Consider the following 21,966-nt stretch of genomic DNA (forward strand, 5'->3'; position numbering starts at 1 on the left):
ACCGTTTACCTTGCTTCACCGTGTATTATTTCTGCTTTCACGTAAACACATAGAAAGACCGTGTCAAATACCCCGTCTTTAGCGTATGTGCGATATTAGACTACGCTCGATATCTGTACGCCCTCTTGCTGCGTTAGGAGAACGAGAGGAACCCAGGAGAATAGAGAGGAAGAGGAAGACAAATAATAGACTAAAATTGTGTGAAAACTACAGAAATCATGGCGAAACAAGAAAAAGAAAAAAAGACACGAGCGACACAGACAACACAATACAGGCGATTGAGTTGACGGTGTCGTTTGCGTTCTCCCCCTTTTCGCCGTGATTTTTGTTGATCCTAACCCACTTGCTCGCACTACCGCTCTTCTGGATCGTGTAAAATGATGCAGAAAGGACAAGTTGATAAGTCAATTAAAAAAAAATACTGAGAAATTGCAACGTAAAAACAAAACAAAAAGAAAACAATCCTGAAACAATACAGAAAGGACAATCCTGTATCTTTCTGAATAGATCATAAGAAAGTTCTGTTGCTTGCATTGACGGTGCAAGTAGACGGTATACTTGCAACATGTATACCACTCTGAGGAAATCGTTTAAGTAGTCCAAGTAAAACTCGGAAATGTGTTGTTGTTACACCGTCCACTGTTAGCCGAACAATATTTTTTTTTAGAGCAGAAAAGACATGTTCCTCTTCTGTTAATTTCGCGTTGGATTTGCTTTTCGAAGAAGTAGAAAATATTGTATACTTTATGACCTCCGTTAAACAGGAAGGCGTAAAGAAGGTGTGCGAACCGTTCAAACAATGGCAGTCATCGAAAAGCCAGAACAGCGGCGGGATTTGATCCACGCATGTCACGATTACCGGTCGGGCACCTTGACCAATTTGACCACGACTTGCCTGGGAGCCTCCCTGATAAGGAGTAACGAATTGGCTCTAATATATAGAGCTTCTAACTCGTTCTCGGCTGTTCCGCCACCTGGCACTTTCATCCGCGTGTACAGGACAAGTAGTTCCCACGGGGGGAGGGGGGGATATGTTTATTAAGAAAAAGAAAGGAAAGGTCAGCCAGACGAAGGTCGTCTTGCTATTCAAAATAAAAAAGGCGAAGAAGGAAAGAAAAGAAAGAAAGAAAAGGGGAAGGTTTTTAAATGCTGAAACCCGTTGAGCGCTCAAATGTGCATCTCCATGATGGTATACGATAGGTGCACCCTGTCGCTCATTAACCCTCACCAGCAAACGCTAACTACTTTTCAATAAGTCTGGGTCAGCCGCAGCTCCCATACCCTTGCGCGATTTCCCTTTCCACGTCGTTTTGGTCATACTTGTTGCACGTTTCTATTGCAGCTGAGCCGTTGCCGCTCGCATATATGAAAGGTGGTGTGTGAACTACCCGGCTTCGAATCCCGGTGCCGGCTGTTCTGTCTGGGGTTCTTCCTGGGTTTTCCTCATACGCCTTCAGACATATGTCGGCACAGTTCCCATAGAAGTCGGCCCAGGACGCACATTCCCCCAGGGCGTCAGTCGTGACGTTACCCACCTCTGTGAGGCCGACAACGGCCAGCCCTTTCACTAGCACCACCACCACCATCATACCTTTTGCAAAGGGTTCTTCGGATTGAAGAGTATTTGATATAGATATATATAGAGAGATATAGATATAAGAGCATTTGGCAGTATAGGTCCAGCAATGCGACCTCGAAAAGTTGTTTAATGCACTAACGCTCAACTCAATCGATTTACGTGTAGTGCCACCATATTTTTTTGTAGTGCGCCTGAGTCGGGGCAATTCTTTATCATTTTCAGTTGCGTATACCATCTTGTACCAGGGAGGTGTCACAAGTATATAACGTCGACGAATTATTTATGCTGAAAGAGGGGCGAGCTTATGTCGTTACGGGGTCCTTCCGTTGTTTTACAGTTTCATCGTGGATATCCGCCGTTGGACGTTGAAACTTTGGGAGACGTAACAAAATGGTGCACGGAGACGTCATGCTTTAAATATGTCGAAACTTGCAATGTCGATTTTGTACTGTAATTGTTATCGTCTGTGCGCAGTATGTATACTGGACAAGTCTGTTTGCATTTGAACGTATTTGCAACTTCAATCTTTTTGCCTGTTTTGCGTCTCTGCGCATAATAAATGTGTATTGGAGGCCACATTCGTTCTTCCTTGGTGCCAGCTTATGTCTAGCACTTCTCTGGTTTGGCATTTCGTATTTGATTCCTCATTTGATATGTCGTGTACCAAACACAACTCTATGGAAGGAGTATGTTTATCGCAGCCCACGAGGATTATACTGCTACTCTTTCTGCGAAGCTCGCTATACGGGGCAAGAGATTTACTACGTTTAAGGCATTAGGGCAGTGATACGAGGATAAGGATTGGTGTAGTATACACTTTTTCCACCAGCAGTGTAAGCGTACAACATCGTTGCACTCTCAGTATATCGTTAATGTTGTTTTGCACGTTTTGCATTTTCCTTCGGTCTCTTTTTCTGTCTGTGTGGTGTGTGTGTTTTTGTGCATTGTACCTTTTCGTTTTCACCTCACATGTAGCTTACTCACTTTCTCACTTACTTTCACTCACAGGTTAGGGGTTTGCACGTGTTCAGAAACATGCAATGCCTATATATATGTGGGTACGAGCACATGAGTTGAAGTCATCGGAGTACATGATCCAATCTTCTTCTTTTTTTCACTTTCAGTTTAACTAGACAAAACCTTGCATCGCATTGCTCTTTGAAGAATTCTAAAGCAATTGTGCACATATTCACGAATACGCAGTCTCCTAGCTACACATTATACCGTTCGGCGTATGCGAAGGCATATACAAAATTCGATGTAGGGTGTGACATTTCGGGAAACATTACGTACTAGGTGCGAAAGACTCTTAAAAAAAGAGTGTGTTGTAACTCCTTTTTGGGCAGCATACCCCTTGCCACATATTACCTTCATTACCCTGGTTAAAGAGCGAGGAGACTCCTTGACGAGGGTAATGGAGACTAATTGTACACTCCACAGGGAGTGATATATGTGGGAAGGGTGTACTTCCCAAGAAGGAGTTACAACACACCCATTTCTTTCATTTATTTTTTTAAGAGTGAAGGTTGGTCGGTGAATTGTAATGTTCTAACGGACAACTGGAACACTGTATTAAGCGTGTATGACTCCCGATTGCTCCCGATTCAAAACGCTTATCTCATTGACACTTCAAAGATAACATACCACATACGCCCGGAAACGTGCAAACGTTCACCCTTCAACCAACATTGGGTGGACCTCGTTTTCCTGCCTGCTGAACTCGCAGTGCAATTAAACATAAAAACGAACACAATGTGATGGCCATTTCTGATGTGCATAACCTTTTTGCCGTACGTAAACCAGTTCTGCAGTCACAGTCACTGCTGCGCCACACAGATGCATACATGTGAGTGACGTTTAAGAGTGGCTCCTAATTGGGTTCGTGCCACTCATTCCATTTGGGTGGGGCCTCCTTGGCCAGCAAGCTTCACCGTTTGATACGCTCGACGTGAGCATGACCTCCCATTTTCTCCGCTGTGAATGTCGAGCACGCTTCGCTAAGAAACGAAATTTCCATCTCCCATACCTTCTCGGTCTCGGCCACCGCTCAAGCAAAGTGATAGCGTGCTATGCTTCGTTGTGATTCCTGAAGACACCACAAAGCACAGCCACACTATGGTGTGGTCTGCTTAGACATGTATAGGAAGAAGCGTATATGTTCGGCTTCGCTCAGTTCCACGTGTGAATCGTGAGCAAGCAAGCAAGATTCCTTCTACAAGCATTATTTTCCCTCTCTCTTTCTTGTTTTCTTTTCTTTTCTTTTTTTTTTTTGCTTTTTTCATAATCAGTCAATCAAGAAATCAAGCAAGCATTTTCGTTTCATTCGTTTCATTAATTATTTTTTAAAGAAGAAGAAGAAAAAAAAAGCAAGCGTCAATGGTATGATAAAAGGTATGGTAAAAGCAATTCATTTTCACTGTTTCCCGTAAACAATAATATTTTAGGCCATAAGTTGTGTATGGGCTGGATGTCAAAGTAACGCTAGGACGTCGAATGTGCACCTGCTTGTTTTTGTTCTTTTCCTTTGTTCACGCAGTCTTGAGTTTGTGAAACAGAAAAAGGTGTTGACATTTAACTAATATTACTCATGACCTTAGATACTTTGTCTGCAAGGCGTACCTAATTAATTTCTCTACGACTAGGATAATAAATATGAATGCATATTTGTTAAGCTTAGCATGCTATTGAAAATTGTGTAATTCATGGACGGTCGTCCTGATGTGTTTTGAGGTGATCCATAAGAAGGTTGTCGACGCCAAATTTTTAAAAATGTACGGTCTATGCACATCTCAGATATCGGCGGAATTCTACCTTCTCCCTTGCCCGACTCCCTTCGAATTACCCAAAGGGTGCTAACGGGGCAGTGTCTGCAAGGGTCGATAATGTCCGTGTCAACGAAGACTTCTGTAACTGTGACGCCGTGGCAGTCTCACGTCCTGTCGCTCTCTCTCTCTCCCGTTACTATTAATTCTCCTCTATAGCATATCGATAGGTCTGCGGTAGCGCGCTCCTGGCTTAACCTGTGTTTTTGTGCGTGAACGACAGCGATAGAAGTGTTCTGCTGCATGCATCACGTTCCGTGCGTCAACATTCTCTATTGCATAGACCACTTTACTGTGTTCAAACAAGATGTGCCATCTGCGCATGCGCGGAGTTGGTGTGGGCGAAACACACTGAACGCAGCCGTGCGAATGCTTTCCGCAAGTGTGCCATCGGCTGTGTTACACCGCTACATCGCTCTCGACTGTCTGTTTCTACAATACCGGAAATAATTTAGAGCTCTGAAGGAATGAGACAAGTGCTGCTACAAGACGAAGTAATTCATGCAGTAGTAGTAGTAGTTGCTGTTCATGAACGGTATACAACACGACGATCCGTTTGCGCTGCACATCGACAACCAGACAGCCCGGCCACAAAGCATGCAACCGATCACGATCCTGTTGTAGTTTATTTGATATTTTCGCTGAGCTAGTTCACTGCTGATACTGTGCGAGCGTACAAGTTACTGGAAGCACACAATTACTTCACCTTAGGCGAGCTGTTTGATCGGGGCGTTTCTGAAAACAGCGTTCATTTGTATGAGCGTATCTCACAAAGGCGATATGATGATTCACAAAAATGATTCACAGTCAACTGATTTCTCAGTTCTGCGTTGCGCGAAAACTGATTTCGCCACTCTTCCCCACCGAGTTGTGTACCCGAAGGATACCTGGCTCTGCGGCACACCAACGTTGCGTAAAAACGATCACTCCAGTTGATTTCTGTTTTGCCCACACCAAGCAGACGATGTGCTGACTGCAGCGCCGCCGCAAGCCGTGACGTCTCGCGCGCAAATTAGTCTATACGACAATTCGTATATCGGGTATAATTCAAGTTTCACCATACTCCATGTGAGTTCCTTACACAGTAAGTCGACTGAAACAGTGACACGCTTTCTAGCTCACGTGGCCTCCGCTATATAGCTCAGAATGCTATAAGAGAAACCAAGTGTGCACTTCGCTGTTTAAAAATAATGCTGCTTTTTAAAGGGATGACGTTCTCATAATCCAGCACGACTGATGGCGATGATATTCCGCAACAAAGAGTGTATAGCTGTTTCCCATCAGCGTTTACAGAATCTCTTGCGGAACGCAGAAACAGCGAAAGAAGTTTCGGTGCCATATTGCGAACCAAGCTCTATTCACAGTTCGTCGACAGCATCCTTTTTCTCCACAACAATCTTTAGCGGCGAATAAAGAGTGCAATGTATGGATATGTCCACGTAGGGCTGGAGAAAGTAGTTTAGTTCTTTTCAGGGGGATCTGTAATGTGAGTACAGACGAATACGTCTTGTCTCGTGTGATCAATTTGATCTCTCTCTCCCTCTTCAACATCTACATCTACTACTTCCTTTGCTATTTGCATGTTCTGAAGTAGCTTTGTCTGGAGTCACATCGCCATTTTTTTTTTCAATAACTCAATCAGCCGTTCAGCCTATGCCAGAATTGTGTTTTATTACAAAGAGTGCTTAATTCCCTGGACTTACTGTGTTTTCACTACTACCAGACTGGACTGTGTATATGCTTTTCCTTCATCGCCCGAATAAATTCGTAGCGGTTTGTGATATATGGGTAATACGTTTCTTGGCTCTTGACATTTTAAGCTGTATTGGCCCATGTCAGAGCCATGTCCAACACCGTCGAGGACTTCTGATGTTCTTGGAGTTCCTCTTGGCTACCGGCTTGCTCCAGACGCTGTAGGGTCCTCCCCTGCATCTCAAGGACCATTGGCGCTTCTTTCATGTGCTTCTTCCGTTTGTGTGACGTAGCGTTGCGCAACCAGAGGACGGGAGTTCAAGAGTTGTACTTGCACATAACTTCATTTTCATATTTCACATCTCACGCTTCTCGTGTAATGGTGTAGTGCACTGCTCTCAAGCGGTGAATCACCCCAGGCCGTAGTCATGATTTAGTTGTTGTTGTTGTTGTTGTTGTTGTTGTAGTGGACTCCTCATTTATGTGTGTGTGTGTGTAATGGACTCCAGCAATTCCAATCTACGCCAGACGCAGGACTGGCCTCTCTGTGGCAGACCTGAGCCGTGCTTGGGTCCCATTTTAGGGTTGCCGGCCGGGCCTGACCGGGCTTGGGTTCGTGTTTAAGGTAGCGGGCCGGGCCGAGCCGAGCTGGAAAATGGAGGCCCGTGTCTGTCTCTTCTTTCAAGTAATTAGCTAAAGGTTAATGCGATCCGGCCTCAGCTCGCTCAACTCGATTTTCGCTGACACGCATTACACCACTAAAGATCAGGAGTGCCTGGTTCGAACCCTGACTCTTCCGTGAGTTATTGGAGGTTCACTAATACTTAGGCATTTGAAAGTTCTGTGTTTTTTTAGAGTGTCCCTAGATACTGCTCGGCTGGGTAAGTCGTCTTTCCTTGCGGTTAACAATGTGGTTTTGCCAACTCCATTGGGGGCAAAGGAATGTAATGGAAGCCAATCTCGTCGTCTCGACGGTCTTCAGTAGCAAATCGGGCTCTTTTAAGCGTGACGCAGTTGTAACAAGTTATTGAAAATTGTGTGTGGCACAGTACAGCAGAGCACACCACAGCTACATCTTATAGAACTACCCTACCTGAAGGTTATGCAACACCCTAATGAAGAGCACGATGAGCTCGTTAATTAGTGGTATCATCAATCAGTTAACCGTGGTCTTCCTGCCTTTTGTTCGGCAGATTGCTGTGGTTGCGCAACAACAGCGATAGACAGCGGCACGCATCATTCAGTGTCATCGCGATTTGCATATGAATATCTCAACAGGCGCAGGGCAAATGCTTAATGCGTAAAATACTCGTATTTCGGTATATAAGCGCAATATTTTCCGATGATTGTGTTTCTGATCAGAGAGGGGCGATACACGCTGAACGTTTATATTTATGAATGTTGTTCATCCATAGTACGACACGCAGCAAATATTCGCAAACTTCTTGCTCGGGCTGTTGGGTGGTGTCCTCTAGTTCTGCATACTATACCGAACGTACATGGGCTCCACACTGAAGGCGTCATGCTTCTTACGAAAATAGCAACATCCAGCGAAACTTTAGTGGTCATTCAAGTAGTATTCTCCTCTTCTCTTTATTTTCCTCCTCAGAAGTGGAAAAGTGTAATAGAAGTTAATTTTACTGACAGTGTTACTAAAATTAAGATTGTACGACGTTAGTAACATGTACCTGAGCTTATGGGGAAAAGACACAGCACAAAAAAGGGCTGTCTTGTGCTGTTCTTTTTATGTTCCATCTTCTCAAAAAAAGATAAAAACACTGAAACTACTGTTTATTAACGTACAAGTAGTCTGCATTTCGTCAGGTACCGCAAATGCACGCTACTCCAAGAAAGCTTGTACATTATATCTTCTTTTTTATTTATTTATTAGCACTAAACATACCACCCCTTGTACGTTAATAAGTAGTATATATAATTTCAGTATTTTTTATCTTTCTATCAGTTGTGTTGATCGCGCTTGACAAAGTTTCTGCATTCCTCGATTTATGTCTTCTCTCCAAGTTCAGGAACATGTTGCTTTGATTTCCTTGTTTATTTTTTATTTACTTATATTTCAATTTTTTTTGTTTAGGGAATAGCAAGCCGGCGTGCTGCATGGCTTACCTTTCCCTTTTCTTTTTTTTCTGCCAACAACAACAACAAATAAGTTAATGATAAAGAATGGGGAAATTCGTCACTTAAGGTGCGGCCCACTACCCCAAGGCACAATGGGGCAGGATGTTTTTTCTGCCAATAAATCCTCCCCCCCCCCCCTTATTTTGAAAAGCACAGCTTAAACTTGCTGATACTTGTTGCGCGTTCTGTTTTCAGAAGTTGGTTCTTGGTGCTATAGTGGTGCTTGCCGAATCCCCTGATTGCGTAGCACGGAACACGCTGAAAGCAACGCAGGGCCGGTGCTAGGGGTGTGGGGGGCCTGAGGCAAAGGCACACCGCGGGACCTGCTTCACACCAGCAGTAATGAAAAGATAAGAAATGATAAGATTTTCGCAGTGGGAGATTTCAGCAGTACTGGAAATGGCAGCAGGAGAAAAGGGTGCGAAATCCTCGGTATATCTTGCAGGGTTGGCAGATTTTTCTTAAAAGTGGGACTGTTTCTCATCACATGACGGAATGGCACATAACACATTCTTCTCTCATTTTTGTTTTAGTCGAAGATCGCGCGTGCGATTAAGTGCATACTTGATATTTAAAAAAAAGTAATCCCTGGTTGAGGGCTCCGTGCGCTGGGCCTAAGGCGGTCGCCTTACTCCCCCCCCCCCTATCGCCGCCCCTAAAGCGACGTATAATGTGTAGCTGGGTTGCGTGCCTATGACCTCTCTTTTGAAATCACGTGAGCAGTGACAAAACAAATGGAAGAGCAAATGTTTCAGAAATTGTTCAAATGGCGCCGAAATATGACGTAATACGCAAATACGCAACCGTCATATTATATGCCGACCAGGAAGATATACGTCGTAATATGCCATTATACGATGCACGAATCATTTTAGAATTGTGTCGTTGTGATTGGTGATATCAGGAGAAACGTTAGGATATCCGTTAGAACGCATTAAAAATATATGCATCTTGCATCAACTTCCAGGCCCTACTGATAAGTATACTCAGGTCTATACCCTTCGCAGATCGATCATGACAGATGCTGTCGGAATGTAAGTCAACCTTAATATTCGCCCAACTGTAATCGACACCGTTTTTACTGCGCATCTGTTCGCCTTTGTGTATACAACAACAACTACATGAATGACGCTGGGATGGGGTTTTGCATATGCACTTGTGGTAGAATATCAGCTAGGGTACATGATTAGAGTACGGGACGGGTAAGTTAGAGATTATCAACGATAAAAACATACATCCCAACTTGATCTAGATCATCAGTACGTCACGTGTTACAGCAACGGCCATATGGCAACTGAGCGGTTTCTGATGCATGACAGAGGCAGCGGTCAATCGCTCCCCGCGAATTGTTCACCTTGGGTTGTGTGCTACACGTATAACTGTGACAGATAATCTTCGCTCAGAATGGATGCACTCACGTGTTGTGAACACAGCTGCGTCCATCGCAAGCGTGATATATTTCTATGTTTCTATTTACAAATGCAGTCTTAAAGAATTACACAATAATGCCGCCACATTATTAGCCATCACAAATTCGTCGTCTTCCGCTAGGTAATCTTTTAATGACCAGGAGAAATGTTTGACTTTTCAACATGCACAAGAGTCAACAGCCAGAGCCTCTTCACGTAATATATTATTTCGAAGCACGCTAATGGAAAAGTGAAACAGAGAGACACGCAGTCTACAATTTTGTTGTGAGTTTTTGTTTTGTATTTTGTTACATGTTCCTGAGGTCCGTGTACCGTAACGCACTGACCACGAAACAAAATAATGCAGGTACGTGGCTTCTAGCTACCAGCTCCATAAGAATGATATGCTATATGACCCTCTGCCGCACTTTGAAGCCATCACGGTGCTTCAAAAGGGATGCTCAGTGGAGATAAATGTTGAAGAGCAACATTGATCAGAAATCATTCATCTGTCTACACGTCTTAACTATAATTAGACTCTTAATGTAAGGACGAGATTTTGGAGGACCTGTAGCATCTCAGTGTTTTTTGCCTTTGTGTGTGCATGCTTTTCTTACTTCTTCTGCACTCCGGTATAGGCTGGGCCACAGCACCACGGCGCTGTGTACAACTTGTGGTTTCCCGGCAACAATCCGACACATTCTCGAAGACTGCAGCCAGTACGTACGCGAGCGACGGGCCTTTAAATCTCAACTTGAAATGCTGGATCAGAGGCCATTCAACATCTGCAAAGTTCTCGGCCCGTGGAGCAACCCTGGACACCAGTGCCGTGGACTTGGCGCTCTTCTTTCCTTTCTGAGGGTCACCGGCCTCCTTCACGAACTGTAGGGATTTCCTTCCCTCGTCATCCTTTCATGTGAACCTTTTTGGAATGGGGTAGGGTCCTGCACTCAACGCAGGGAAACATCCCACATCATCATCATCCATTCATCTATGTTGTTGTTGTTCCTTCTTCTTCTAATTTTTATTTCTTTTTTTGTGTGTGGATATCATCCATATGCACTGATCACGACAGCCATGACATGGAAATTTCTCTTGCGACACTGGATCAGCAGCTATCATACGAAGAACACGAAGAACTTGATGTTTTAACATTTTTAACTTGACGTTTAACTTAACGTTTTAACTTGATATGATGATAAGTGTCACGCGTACGTTCTGCAGGTATACTGTTGCAAGCTGGAGTTACCCACAGAATTTTCTTGTGGGTAGTTTCTTGTTTGCGACACAAAGATCCATCCGCATGCAACAAGGGACCACGCCGGAAGTCATGTTGACTCATAGGTTACTACAGGGGAAGTGTCTTATGCCCCATACTTTTAAACCTTGTAATGGCGGTCCTTGTTTCCGCAGAGTCAATATCTCAGTCTTTGCTAATGACGTCTCGGTCTGGACAGTCGAGAAATCGAGATAAGCAATACAGCATCGCCTTCAGCATTCACTGGATAGAATTTGGCACCGCTAACAGAGGTAGACATGAGCATATCAAATGAAAAAAAAAAAAAAACAGAAAAAAGCCCAGCATCGTTGGCCTTTGCTAGGAGGCATATGAATGTACTCCAACTTGTCCTGGAAGAAACAGCTCAAATTCCTTCCTAGATATCGGCGCACCGGTGGATCTCTGTCATCAGCCACTTTGCCAAGTGGGGAATAAATGAAAAGTCTCCAGTGGCCATCTACAAAGCTCTAGTCCAAGGAACAGTATTGTATAGCCTACATGTCTTGCACTGAATTTCACAGGCGCAAGAACAACGACTTCGGTATATCTCTTTATATTTTTACATTCAAACTCAAACTCAAGCTTCGGTGTATCCTTGCACGGAGCTCAAGGATCTGTCTCGGCGTACCGGGGGCCGCTGAAACACGGATGATGATAGCCGAAGCCCGCGAAAACCGATCGAAGCCTTGCAGCTGAGGTAGACTATTCCAAACTACTTGCGCCTTACACCGGTGCTATCTACTCATAGCGAAAGTTTGGCACTGGCAGCAAAGTAACGTATACAAATGCAACGTGGGAGCCCAAGGTTCCTTCGTCCACAGTAAGACCAACAGTGACCATTGACCCGTGACGGCTTTCATTGCCACCACGCATGGGCGTCCCGAGAGAGGGGGGGCAAGGGGGGGGGGGGGGCAAGGGGGGCATGATTAAAACTCACATATCGTCACAGTAATAATCTGAATCTTAGCCAGCGGATCCTCTGCATATCAGGGTTTCGATTGCCCTCATGCCACTTTGTTGTGTCTATTGGTTGCTCCCCCCCCCCGCCCCGCCCAGAAATTATTTCTCCTACGCTGAAAAAAAATCCTGAGAGCGCCAACAATAACCAAGTTCATGTCAGACAATGTCAGTTCTCAAGCAGCTCGCAGCGGACAGGATGCATATAGCGGATATGCTGGCCACACTACAGTTTTTACTGAGGGATTCGCAAGCCGGGAATGCTCATCGTCTGCTGCATCGTCTCCCATACCGCACATCCTCAAATCGACTTAGCTATATGCTACCCTGTTGTTTCTACGAAGGATATTGCGTGATACCCCGCGAGCCTGGGTACAGTCTACTTGGATTCAAAGGCTGCTCTGCAATGCTGGCGGTCCTACAATGATAAGCCGTCATGGAGATTCGGGGGTCACTCGCCCCAGTTGTAACGGGCATCCTCCACCACAGACCCAGCGTCTGAGTGCTAAAGGTCCCCCTTTATCCCTGCAGTGGATCCCGGGAACGAACAGGCCGACAGGATGGCAAACGGCTGCCCATCACTCTCGGACGGTACCAATATCGATGTTGAAAGGTGACAGGAGGTCACTTTCGCCTCAGATAATCCAATCACTAGCTCTGCAGCAATGAAGTCAGGACATCACTGGCAGGGCCCTCATGTGTGGATCCAAATTTGTATTTTCTGTTCAGGAACATTTACCATGCTACTATTCCTGCACAAACTTCGCTTCAGCGTAATCTTCACTCCTATTCGTCACTCCGCACTCAAGTACAGGACCGAATATACTGTCGTACAAGGTTCTGTTCCAACTGTGCCGTCGTGGCGAACACCGAGCATGTACTCATACGCAATGTGAGCTCTACGAAACGGAGAGGCGGTTATACTCCGTGCTCAGTTGAACACTGTCAGCAGGAAGCCATCCAACCTGGCTTCAATTGAGCGCCAGTGTAAGAAGCTTGTACAACACCGTCGAGGTCTTCAAATATTTATTGTGTTGCTTACGACCACCGGTTTCCCGCTGTCATACTCTTTCCCAACCATCGGTGCGTCTTTCCTTTCCTTTTTTCTCATTGCATCCTCCTTTTGTTCGGCATAGCACAGCCAACCAAGCATATACCTCCATTGTTCCGTGAACGACTTATACTTAGCTCATTTCACTTTATCCTATAACATCTCTCACCACATGTTCGACATGCAGTGGAGAAAGGTACACTGCTCCGCAGCAGTGAACCACCCCATTTCACGGTCGTCATTTATCTGATTGTTGTTGCCAGTTAAGTGGTGACTATTCGCATTTTTCATGACCTGTAGGTGGTGCATCTACACTTCAACATGGCGGACGTATCCAGGTTGTCGCTTAATTTCGATTTTGAGATTTCTGAACTGCAATGTTAATTCTCGATGCGTTGAAGGCGAACGAGTATTAAACGCTGCTCATATACTTCTGGCAGGCGTAACCGGGTTGTCCAAAGAGAAGGCTATATAGTTTTCGCGTATTATTTCCGAAGTTCCGGCGTGTTTGATCAACCACATTTCGTGAAGGTGAATTTCACGTCTACCGGTTGCGAGGCCGAAATAGCAAGCAGCGAGTGTCCTGCGCTGAATGTGAGAGACACGTGAGAGACATGGAAGCACACGACATCTGCGCTGCAGTTCTCTTACAGCTAATATCTTCTAAGTTTGTAGCCCATGCGAATGTGTACGAATAGCGCGTGTACGAATGTAGTTTACAAGTTACACAGTAATGTTGCGACATCCGTATGTCACTGGTGCGCATGTTTTTGGGAAACCTTAACTAAACGTCGCATTCTTTCTGCATTCTTTCCCAAGTGATTTGACGAGCTGATTCAAATGCAGTTACAAAACTGACTTGGTATACGTTTTCACTGTATCTCTTGCGCTTTCCTACACATAATGGCTATTCAAGTTTGAAACAAACTTGTTCTGTTTTGTCTAAACAAGTTTTCGCTTCCCTTCCTGACGTGAGTTGCACAGAAGTGTGCTTCAGAAAAAAAAGAAAAGAAAGAACGTTCATCAGATATGTAGGCAGTACCGCTCCCAGAGCTCTGTCAGACACACACAAGCATTGCTGATGCTGTAACAGGTTTGCTGATTTTGAGTCGCTCAATCCATTTCTTCCGAGGATGCGTCGAAGTATAGGCGTATTCTATGTGTTGAACGAAGAAAACGCGGAAAGACAAATGCTATCCCCTCGGCGCGCAGAGTTGCATTGTGACACAGAACAAAACCAGTTTGGTTTAGTTCACTGGTCGTTGTCTGCAATGTTTACTTCATCCATGATTCCAACAGCAAAATACGGGTGCACCTCAGTGATTCATGCGGAAAAACAGCAACTTCTCCGCAAGTGTACGCGGGGTCGACCGGGTGTACCTGGTTTAGCTAGACCCGAGTTTCACCGCTGTGCGGCGTCGATTTGGCGAAAAACGCGAATACTCCAGTTGCTGATTAGAATATTTAGTTGACTGGTTGACCAAATGTGCATAACATGACCCAACGAGGTACGTAATATACGTGCACTATTCGTAGACAATTTGACATATACGTAGAAAACTCCACAGGGCCCGTTTGCATAAAAGTTGGGTATGAGTCTCAGACTCATTTTCAATATCCTTGGCAGTGCATGGAGCACGTGCTTGGTGCGCGTGCAGGAAGCGTTATCGACGGCTATTGAAAATGAGTATGATACTCCTCCGGTGGTGGTGGTGGTGGTGGTGGTGATGCCGTTGTCGGCCTCACACGTGTGGGCAACGTCACGACAGACGCCCTGGGGGAATGTGCGTCCTGGGCCGACTTCCTCAGAACATCATACTACCACCACCACCAATGAGTGTGATACCCGTACTCAACTTTCATGCAAACGATCCCAGTTGATATAACCCACGATTATATGCATCCTTTTTGCCCCCCCCCCCAACTTCAGTTTAATTACATTTTCAGTACTCGTGCTCTGTTTCGTATCGTTTCTGATCAGAATATTTTATTAACGTAATTATCTAAGTAAACAAGTAACTGCTCAGATTGCACTTTGCTTTTAACTAACACAATAACAAAATCTTTTCTTACTGCGCTGACCATAGATTTGACATTACGACACATCGAGCACGGGAGTTATTTATGAGTCATTATATTCCTGTACCGCGTTTTGCCAAGTTATCATCGTACTCGTGAAAAACTGCTCCGGTCCACATTTTATGCACCGTTGTACGTAGCACTTCGCGTGTACGATCCCAATAAAGAACATTGAATGCGGAACTTACATATCAATGTAATAGAGCACCGGCATGTCTACGTAAATGCGAGTTTGTTTGTACATATACGAGGGTCTGAACGACTGCGTGTCAACCACTGGCAACTACCCGCAGTATAAACAACGCCCTCTCTTCGGACGCCAAAATCATTAATCTCACTTTTCGCCCTCCTGTAGCTGTCGTGAGAGGAGAGTTAAATTGTTTTGCTTCGGTTACATCACATACACACTTGGCACAATTGCTGTTCATGCGCACCTTCCATCTATACTGATGCAAGAGAATACACGTTGACGCAAGCTTTTTGTGTCAGACGTCACGAGTGGTATCTATACAGTCGCTGCACGATTTCAAATTATGCAGGATATCAGGTTCATCTTGTGCACATAAAAGCCTTTCGGGCTCTTTGGATATTTCATGGCAGCGGTATACACTGCTTGGTTGTGCGGAATTACTTTCTTTCCCGTGGCTCCGTTAATTGTAAATGAAATAAGTGTACATAGGGAAGGTAAAGCTTTTACTGATATATCTTTTTCCGTTTCCGACACCGGCGCAACATGAAGTATAGAAGAATAGTCTCTGTTTGAAATATCGGCGGCGCCCGACCTAAGACTTCTGCTTCAATGCAAGTGTAGACGGGCATTATTTGCTGCGCTGTCAGGAAACGGTGTTAGCGGCATCACGACGTTGAGTGGGCGGTGAAAGAAACACACAATACTGATGTCCATTTGCATATGCTACTGCGTGTTTCGCTGGTCATTGTAATCTGATGCGACCTTTAGGCAAGGAAGTGTCTGGACAACTGACTGACTTTTTGTGTCTGGACAACGGCAGACGGCATCTGTGCCAAGAATCATGCAACCTTTGAATCTCCCCTAGAGTTCTCTGGCGTTATATGTTCTTTGCATGCGTGCTCAACTGACAATCTTTTATATCGGTAATTAAAGTTATATCTTGCCACGGCGTAATATAGAATTTAAGGTTAACAGCGTCACGTATTGTATAACAGGGAACGAAATGTAGTGCCGCAATAATTGTTACTTGTTTCGTTCGTCAGGTTCTCATCTGGCTAATTGCGTGGCATTCTTGCAAGAATAATATCATAACTTCATAAGGTCGTAGAACGCTATGAGTTGTTAAATGTGAAACAGCTGCATTTCAAGATAAAGGTCGTGTGGCTGCAGGAATTATGTTTCGTATTTTCACACTTGTCTGAAGTAATTGACACGCGCGCACATTTTAACAGTTTTCTCATAAAGCACGCGTCCCTTACTTATTAGCCTGAAAAGATCACACGCGCCATCCGTGTATGTATATACATCGGATGAAGGTATATATGAGTGTACATATTACAGGCAAATACGAAACGAAAACTGCCTACACAAACACGTAGAAATTTTTTTTTCTCGTTTTCTTCACTAATTTCTTCCTTGTGCCCTGATGACCAATAATAGGGATGGAGAATTATGGGATCATTTACGTGTACAGACATACAGGAAAAAGAAAAGAGGGATATACAATTGGTTGACTGCGGGCATTGTTCCAATCGCGCTGAGATGAACTAACTTTATGAACCATTGATCGGTAACGGTAAATCTTCGGCAAAACTATTTTTTTAAATGCTATTAAGTCTTTTTAAAAGGCTCTTAATGCCCTGTGAAAAACGTACAATATCTTTTTTTTTGCATTGAAACTCTGGTGGTTACACGCATCACAAACAAAGTCTAGCGATCTTGTGGTTGTCACGGACGGGCCCTATCGTTTTACTATTGTACTTCATTATAGCCCGGTGGGTTTATTACGGCTATAAAAACAGAAAAAGTAAAAAATAAACTGGCTCACAAGTAATAAATATAGCTCGCGTGCTATTACAATGGTATTAACACATCTTTTTTTTTCTCTCTCTCTCTCTCGTCGCGAACGTTTAGACAGTGATAGCCGGCATCTTTACCACGACTCTTGTCTCTCGTGTTCATAGAAGTTAGTGTGTACCTTCAGCGTGCACCGCATGCACCTTAAAAGTGCTACAAGGAATATGTAGAAAAAAAAAAACTGATTCACTCTGGAGAGAAGTACACACAGAGCGAAAGGTTTTATATGACACAACTCGCTCCGCACACATACTCCCGCGGTCTCGACAATAACTACCAGTCTATATCTCATTGTTTGTTGCTGTTTGTTTTTTTAGTAATTACGTTATCGATTTCACGCGCATATTTGTTATCACCCCAGTCATCAATATTGTTCAATCTCTTTGGTGGGTGCAGCACGCCGTCAGCGAAATATGTTTTAAAAGAAATATACAGCTGCAATGACGAGAGCACCCGAAAATGTCACCAACATTTTATGCAGACTGTGCCATTGCCCGTTCGCTGGTTCCAGCTGTTGCTTGACGTAGCGTGCACCTGGATTTACTGGACGAGAGGCTCAATACGACGCGTGGGGAAACATGTGGTTCCAGTGAAAATCCCCGGGGCATAGTGTTCTATGCTGCGTCTCATGTGACGCAACAGCGAGGACGGATGCTGCATTGGATGGAAACCCCATGACAGTGCTCGACCAGAGGTGCGACGGATACAGTAATTAAGATGTTGCACGGAGAAATATAGTTAAGGCAATTTGAAGTGACATGATGCAGAACTGCCGTAACATCGCGTCGCGTCGTATGTGTCGTGCGGGTTTGAGTATGACATATAACCGATGTTCGCCTTTGTCCGCATAACTATCGCGAATGACACTGTCGGAAAATGTAGCAAAAGTAAAGGGCCTCAAAAAGGCGAGTAATAAAAAGAGTGAAAGTTCGAAGAGGCAAAATAAAGGTTGAGAAGAAAGCCGCGACGAGGCCCTAAAACCTTTTTTGGTGAGAAAATGAAGTACCCTGGGAAATCAAAATTGTATGTAGCTGTAGAGGAGGTGGTGTCCCTCTACATGAGCTACAGTTTCCATGTCGGCAACCTTGAGTTCTTCCAACAGAGACACCGTTAGCCCTAAGGACTCTAAATCTGACATTCTTACAAAATAAAAATGTCGAATAAACCTTCTGATAAAACGAGTAAAGAGTGGGGCGCTGTCGGTTATACAACTTCAGGATGCTTCGTGCGGATTCGAATGCGTGGAATGTCTCGTACATGTTTTAAGTTTTTTGACACGTTGTAATTATTACGGCTTCATCATGAAACACACAACTGTACGCGAATAATCGTGCTTCACACGCTCCCAGAGCCATTGTCAGTAAAGGTTGGAAAGTACTGCACTTCGGGTTTCAAAGTTTCAAGTTTCAAAAACAGTTGCAAAATGCATAGTGTTAAACGTATGCAGCAAATATCCCATGGAAAGCTACAGTATAGAGCCCGTAGACCTTTGCAAGAAGCACGAAAAATACAATACGTAGCCATTTAAACAGCAAAAGCAACGAGATGTCTATTGAAGTTTCCCCGTAAAATCCCCGTACCAAATTAATAACTCGAAGCACACAGCCACTTAGTCAGATTTTTGCTCGAACAATGTTTACTTAATACTTAATACATAATGCGATACTGAATGAGTATTTGTAATTTTAACGATGTCATTATTTCTATCCTTTCTGTTTTATTTACGTGCTTTGCGGAGGAGCCTACCCCGACTTTATCGGGACTCACATCTCCATATTTGTTTTTCTTTTTTTCTTTTTTTCAATCAATCAATTATTTTCATGATGCCAAGTTTTCATGGCGACGACCCCGCCAGTAAGACGCTACATGTTGCACAACGACCCATTTCGGAAATTGTATTATCCTCGCGCATAGTTGATTTCCCCTCTGTCGCCTTTGCAGGATTTGACTTTCGCTTAACTTTCGAGGCCTTTTATCCAATAATCCATGTGAGTACCTCCGGACATTTTTTTGTGGTCCTCGCGTGACTCGACGGCTGTGTGGGAAGCTCTTATCTCAGAATAGCTATTTGTTTAAGGCTATAGCGTGAATAATACTAAAGACTAAACAAATGCATTTTGCATTTGGTAATCTTAGGACAGTATTCGTTTTAGTAATTACAACTATGCATGTAATTAAGTACGTCAGCGGTGAAGAACCTTAAGCTATCATCACTTAATCTGATAGTAATCATTTATCTGTTCTTGTTATTATAGTTGTACATAACTGTGCGTGGTTACAACGACAAAAGTATCGCACTACCTAGAAGACTGCTTTTAACCGATCATATAGGATATATAAGCTCGAGCTTAACTTGATTCAGCCACCTATATTTGCCGAAATGTCTTGTGCCTGTTAAACCTTTTCAGCAATGATCGAGCTCCTGCTGTCTGTCTGATCTATGGAGTACAATTGTAAGATCCAACAGTGTTTGTCTGGAGACGTAATGATGAATCGGTGTATACTAAGAGTCACATGAGGCCTCTTCCCCAATCCATTTAGCAGTTTTTTTGTTGGGTGGTCTTACCATGATATATTGCCTATCACGAAACACATGGACATCCATTATGTTTTCGGTGCGAGTATATAAACCGCACCGTGTGTTTGCACACTGGAAAAGCGCTTTAGAAACCGCTATCTTTGCATCGCTCTCTTTAGCTTCCCGGCCTGATGGGGAGTCAGTTACCCTGTTTTGATGTCGTGTCCAACAGATGGTGGCCCAACAATGCCAGTGACACCCCGAGTGTCGCGTCTGCCTCAATGTCATCCTTTTATGCTCTGTGGTCTAGTGACGGTTTACGATCGTGCAGCCTGATAACTGAAGAGTATATAAAAGACAGCACTTACTCGGCTTGGGCACGTTCCTCTTGACTTGCATCCACTTGTAGGTGGGCACTGGCGCTGGTTTGGGCTGCGAGAGGCCCGGCCTGGATAGCGAGCCTTGGAAGCCCGAGCCGTTGTGCTGGCAACTGGCATCCCGCATCACATCGTAGCTGTCAGCGTAGGCGCCGTATCCATTTCGTCGTTGCAGTGACAGTGGGTCCAAATAGGGCGCATAAGTGTGTGGTCCAACGGCACGGTCCGAGTGGAGGTGGTCGGCCTGGGGAGCAGGGGCCGCGTGGTGCACTCCGGTGACTGGTTCCCCCATGTGAGTATAGTCCAGGTTGCCTCGGTACGGAAAGGCCGCAGCGGTGGGTGCTGGCCTAGGGCTTCCTGCGCCGCCCGGAGATCCGTAACCCCCGGGGGCGGCCGGGTGCATGGTCGCGCCGCCGCCACCACCACTGCCCCGGTGGAGGTATCCGGCGGCTGCAGCGGCGGCGGCGGCCTGCTGATCAAGATTCGTGTAGCTGAGCCCGTTGTTGTCATTGATGATTTGGTGGTGACTCATGTCTCCGTGGAGTGGTGGTGTTCGCGGATCCGGGAAGGCAGCCATGGTCCCGTAAGGGTTGTCTGGTGGTCCCGGGAAGTACACTTGATGGGTCGTGTGCAGGTCGTATGGCTGTGACGGGTAAGGTGCCGTCGCCCCGTCGGCGTTGTGACACATGCTCGCGTAGACGACATTAGAATTCATTATGCGGCCGGCCCCCGAGCGACCGCTGCTTTTGCCGCACGGGAGGACGAGCCGCAAATTAGCTCGGCCACTCGCGGATAAATCGGAAAATAAATGGATGCTAAATCATTGGCAACAGTTGACAGGAAATATGAGCGGTAAATAAATCACGTGACAGCCCCAAAACGAGCCAATGAGGAGCGGTTTCGCCGCGGCTTCTCCACCTCTCCAAAGAAGTCCCGCGCTGTGATAGATGGCCCCCACAGGCCTCCTCGCACTCCAAAGCTGAGACCAGCCCGCAGAACAGTTGCCTGTGATCACCTCCGTAGGGTCATCGCTGCTGCTTCAGGACCATACTCGCAGATGACTCGTGATCCAAGCTGGTAGCACAACACGGCCCGTCCCCATGGTAACCTGCGGACGAGCGCAAGTCAGGGCATCACGTACGAACAACGTTCAGCGACTGGGACGAGGTGAGCGACGCACGTTGCTTTCACATTCTCCGTGCTCAGAAACGAGCGGCGTGCGTGGTTGTTGGGAAAGAGCGTCTCGCGTGCGTGGCGCCGCGGTGGGAGCGCGCGCGCTGCCCCGATCAATCCCTCCACTGGGGAGGGGCGGTAGGCTGGACCAACAGTAATGGGGGCTCGGCTTCTTGCCGCTGCGACTGGGGAGCTCGTTAGGCCGCTCCTTTCCCAGGCGAGTTTTTTTATGGCCTCGTGAGAGCACGCCTTCGCGTTCGCGCAGACGCTGCTCGCACCAGTTTGAAAATGCGCGCGAGTTGGCCAGCCAACACGCGGTGACATTTGCCCCAATGGGTACATGTTACTATTTTAGTTCTTCTGTACGAGTAGAGCACTGCAGCAGCTGCTCTGTTTTTGCCTTTGGGGAAATGTGGAGTCTGTTCTCGATGATTGACAACGACCTGGTTTGAAACATATTCGATCGCCTGTAGCCGGTAGATAAACAGCTGGAGATTTATTCGCTCTAGTGACACCGTGTGGTTCGAGATTTCAGTAGACGCTGTCGCATCGTGGACGTAACATTCGCTCGCAGATTTTTATTTTTATTTTTTTCCCATCAGGTGGAACGCAACTGCCGCAGTTTCTCATCATGCGACCTCACGTTGGCCAGTTGACACTATAGCTGCTGCTGATGCTGCACGATGCTCGATGCACGATGCTCGATGCACGGTGCTCACGACACTGTAGCTGATCGCGATTGCAATTCTGATTATTGATTGATGATATAATCATTAGATGCGGAACAAACGCACTCATGTGTGTAGTTGTGGCAAACGGTAGAATATGCAACAATATCGCTTTTTTG

At 45.3% G+C, this 21,966-nt stretch overlaps 1 protein-coding gene and 1 long non-coding RNA gene across 3 annotated transcripts in view; one reads left to right on the top strand and one right to left on the bottom strand.

The window, feature by feature from the left end:
- Positions 1-21,966, bottom strand: part of LOC135386054 (homeobox protein Hox-B1a-like) — a 96,400-nt gene that overhangs the window by 33,104 nt on the left and 41,330 nt on the right. For both annotated transcript variants that reach the window (XM_064615778.1, XM_064615777.1), the window contains one exon: positions 19,938-21,054. In XM_064615778.1, the coding sequence (XP_064471848.1) occupies positions 19,938-20,661 (724 nt within the window). In that variant the 5' untranslated portion in view covers positions 20,662-21,054. The remainder of the gene's footprint in view (positions 1-19,937; positions 21,055-21,966) is intronic.
- LOC135386056 (uncharacterized) overlaps positions 19,735-21,966 on the top strand; it is a 119,246-nt gene continuing 117,014 nt past the window's right edge. Inside the window, exon 1 of the long non-coding RNA XR_010420575.1 lies at positions 19,735-21,113. This is a non-coding gene — a long non-coding RNA (uncharacterized LOC135386056). The remainder of the gene's footprint in view (positions 21,114-21,966) is intronic.

Source organism: Ornithodoros turicata, chromosome 2, assembly GCF_037126465.1.
Source record: "Ornithodoros turicata isolate Travis chromosome 2, ASM3712646v1, whole genome shotgun sequence".
NCBI lineage: Eukaryota > Metazoa > Arthropoda > Arachnida > Ixodida > Argasidae > Ornithodoros > Ornithodoros turicata.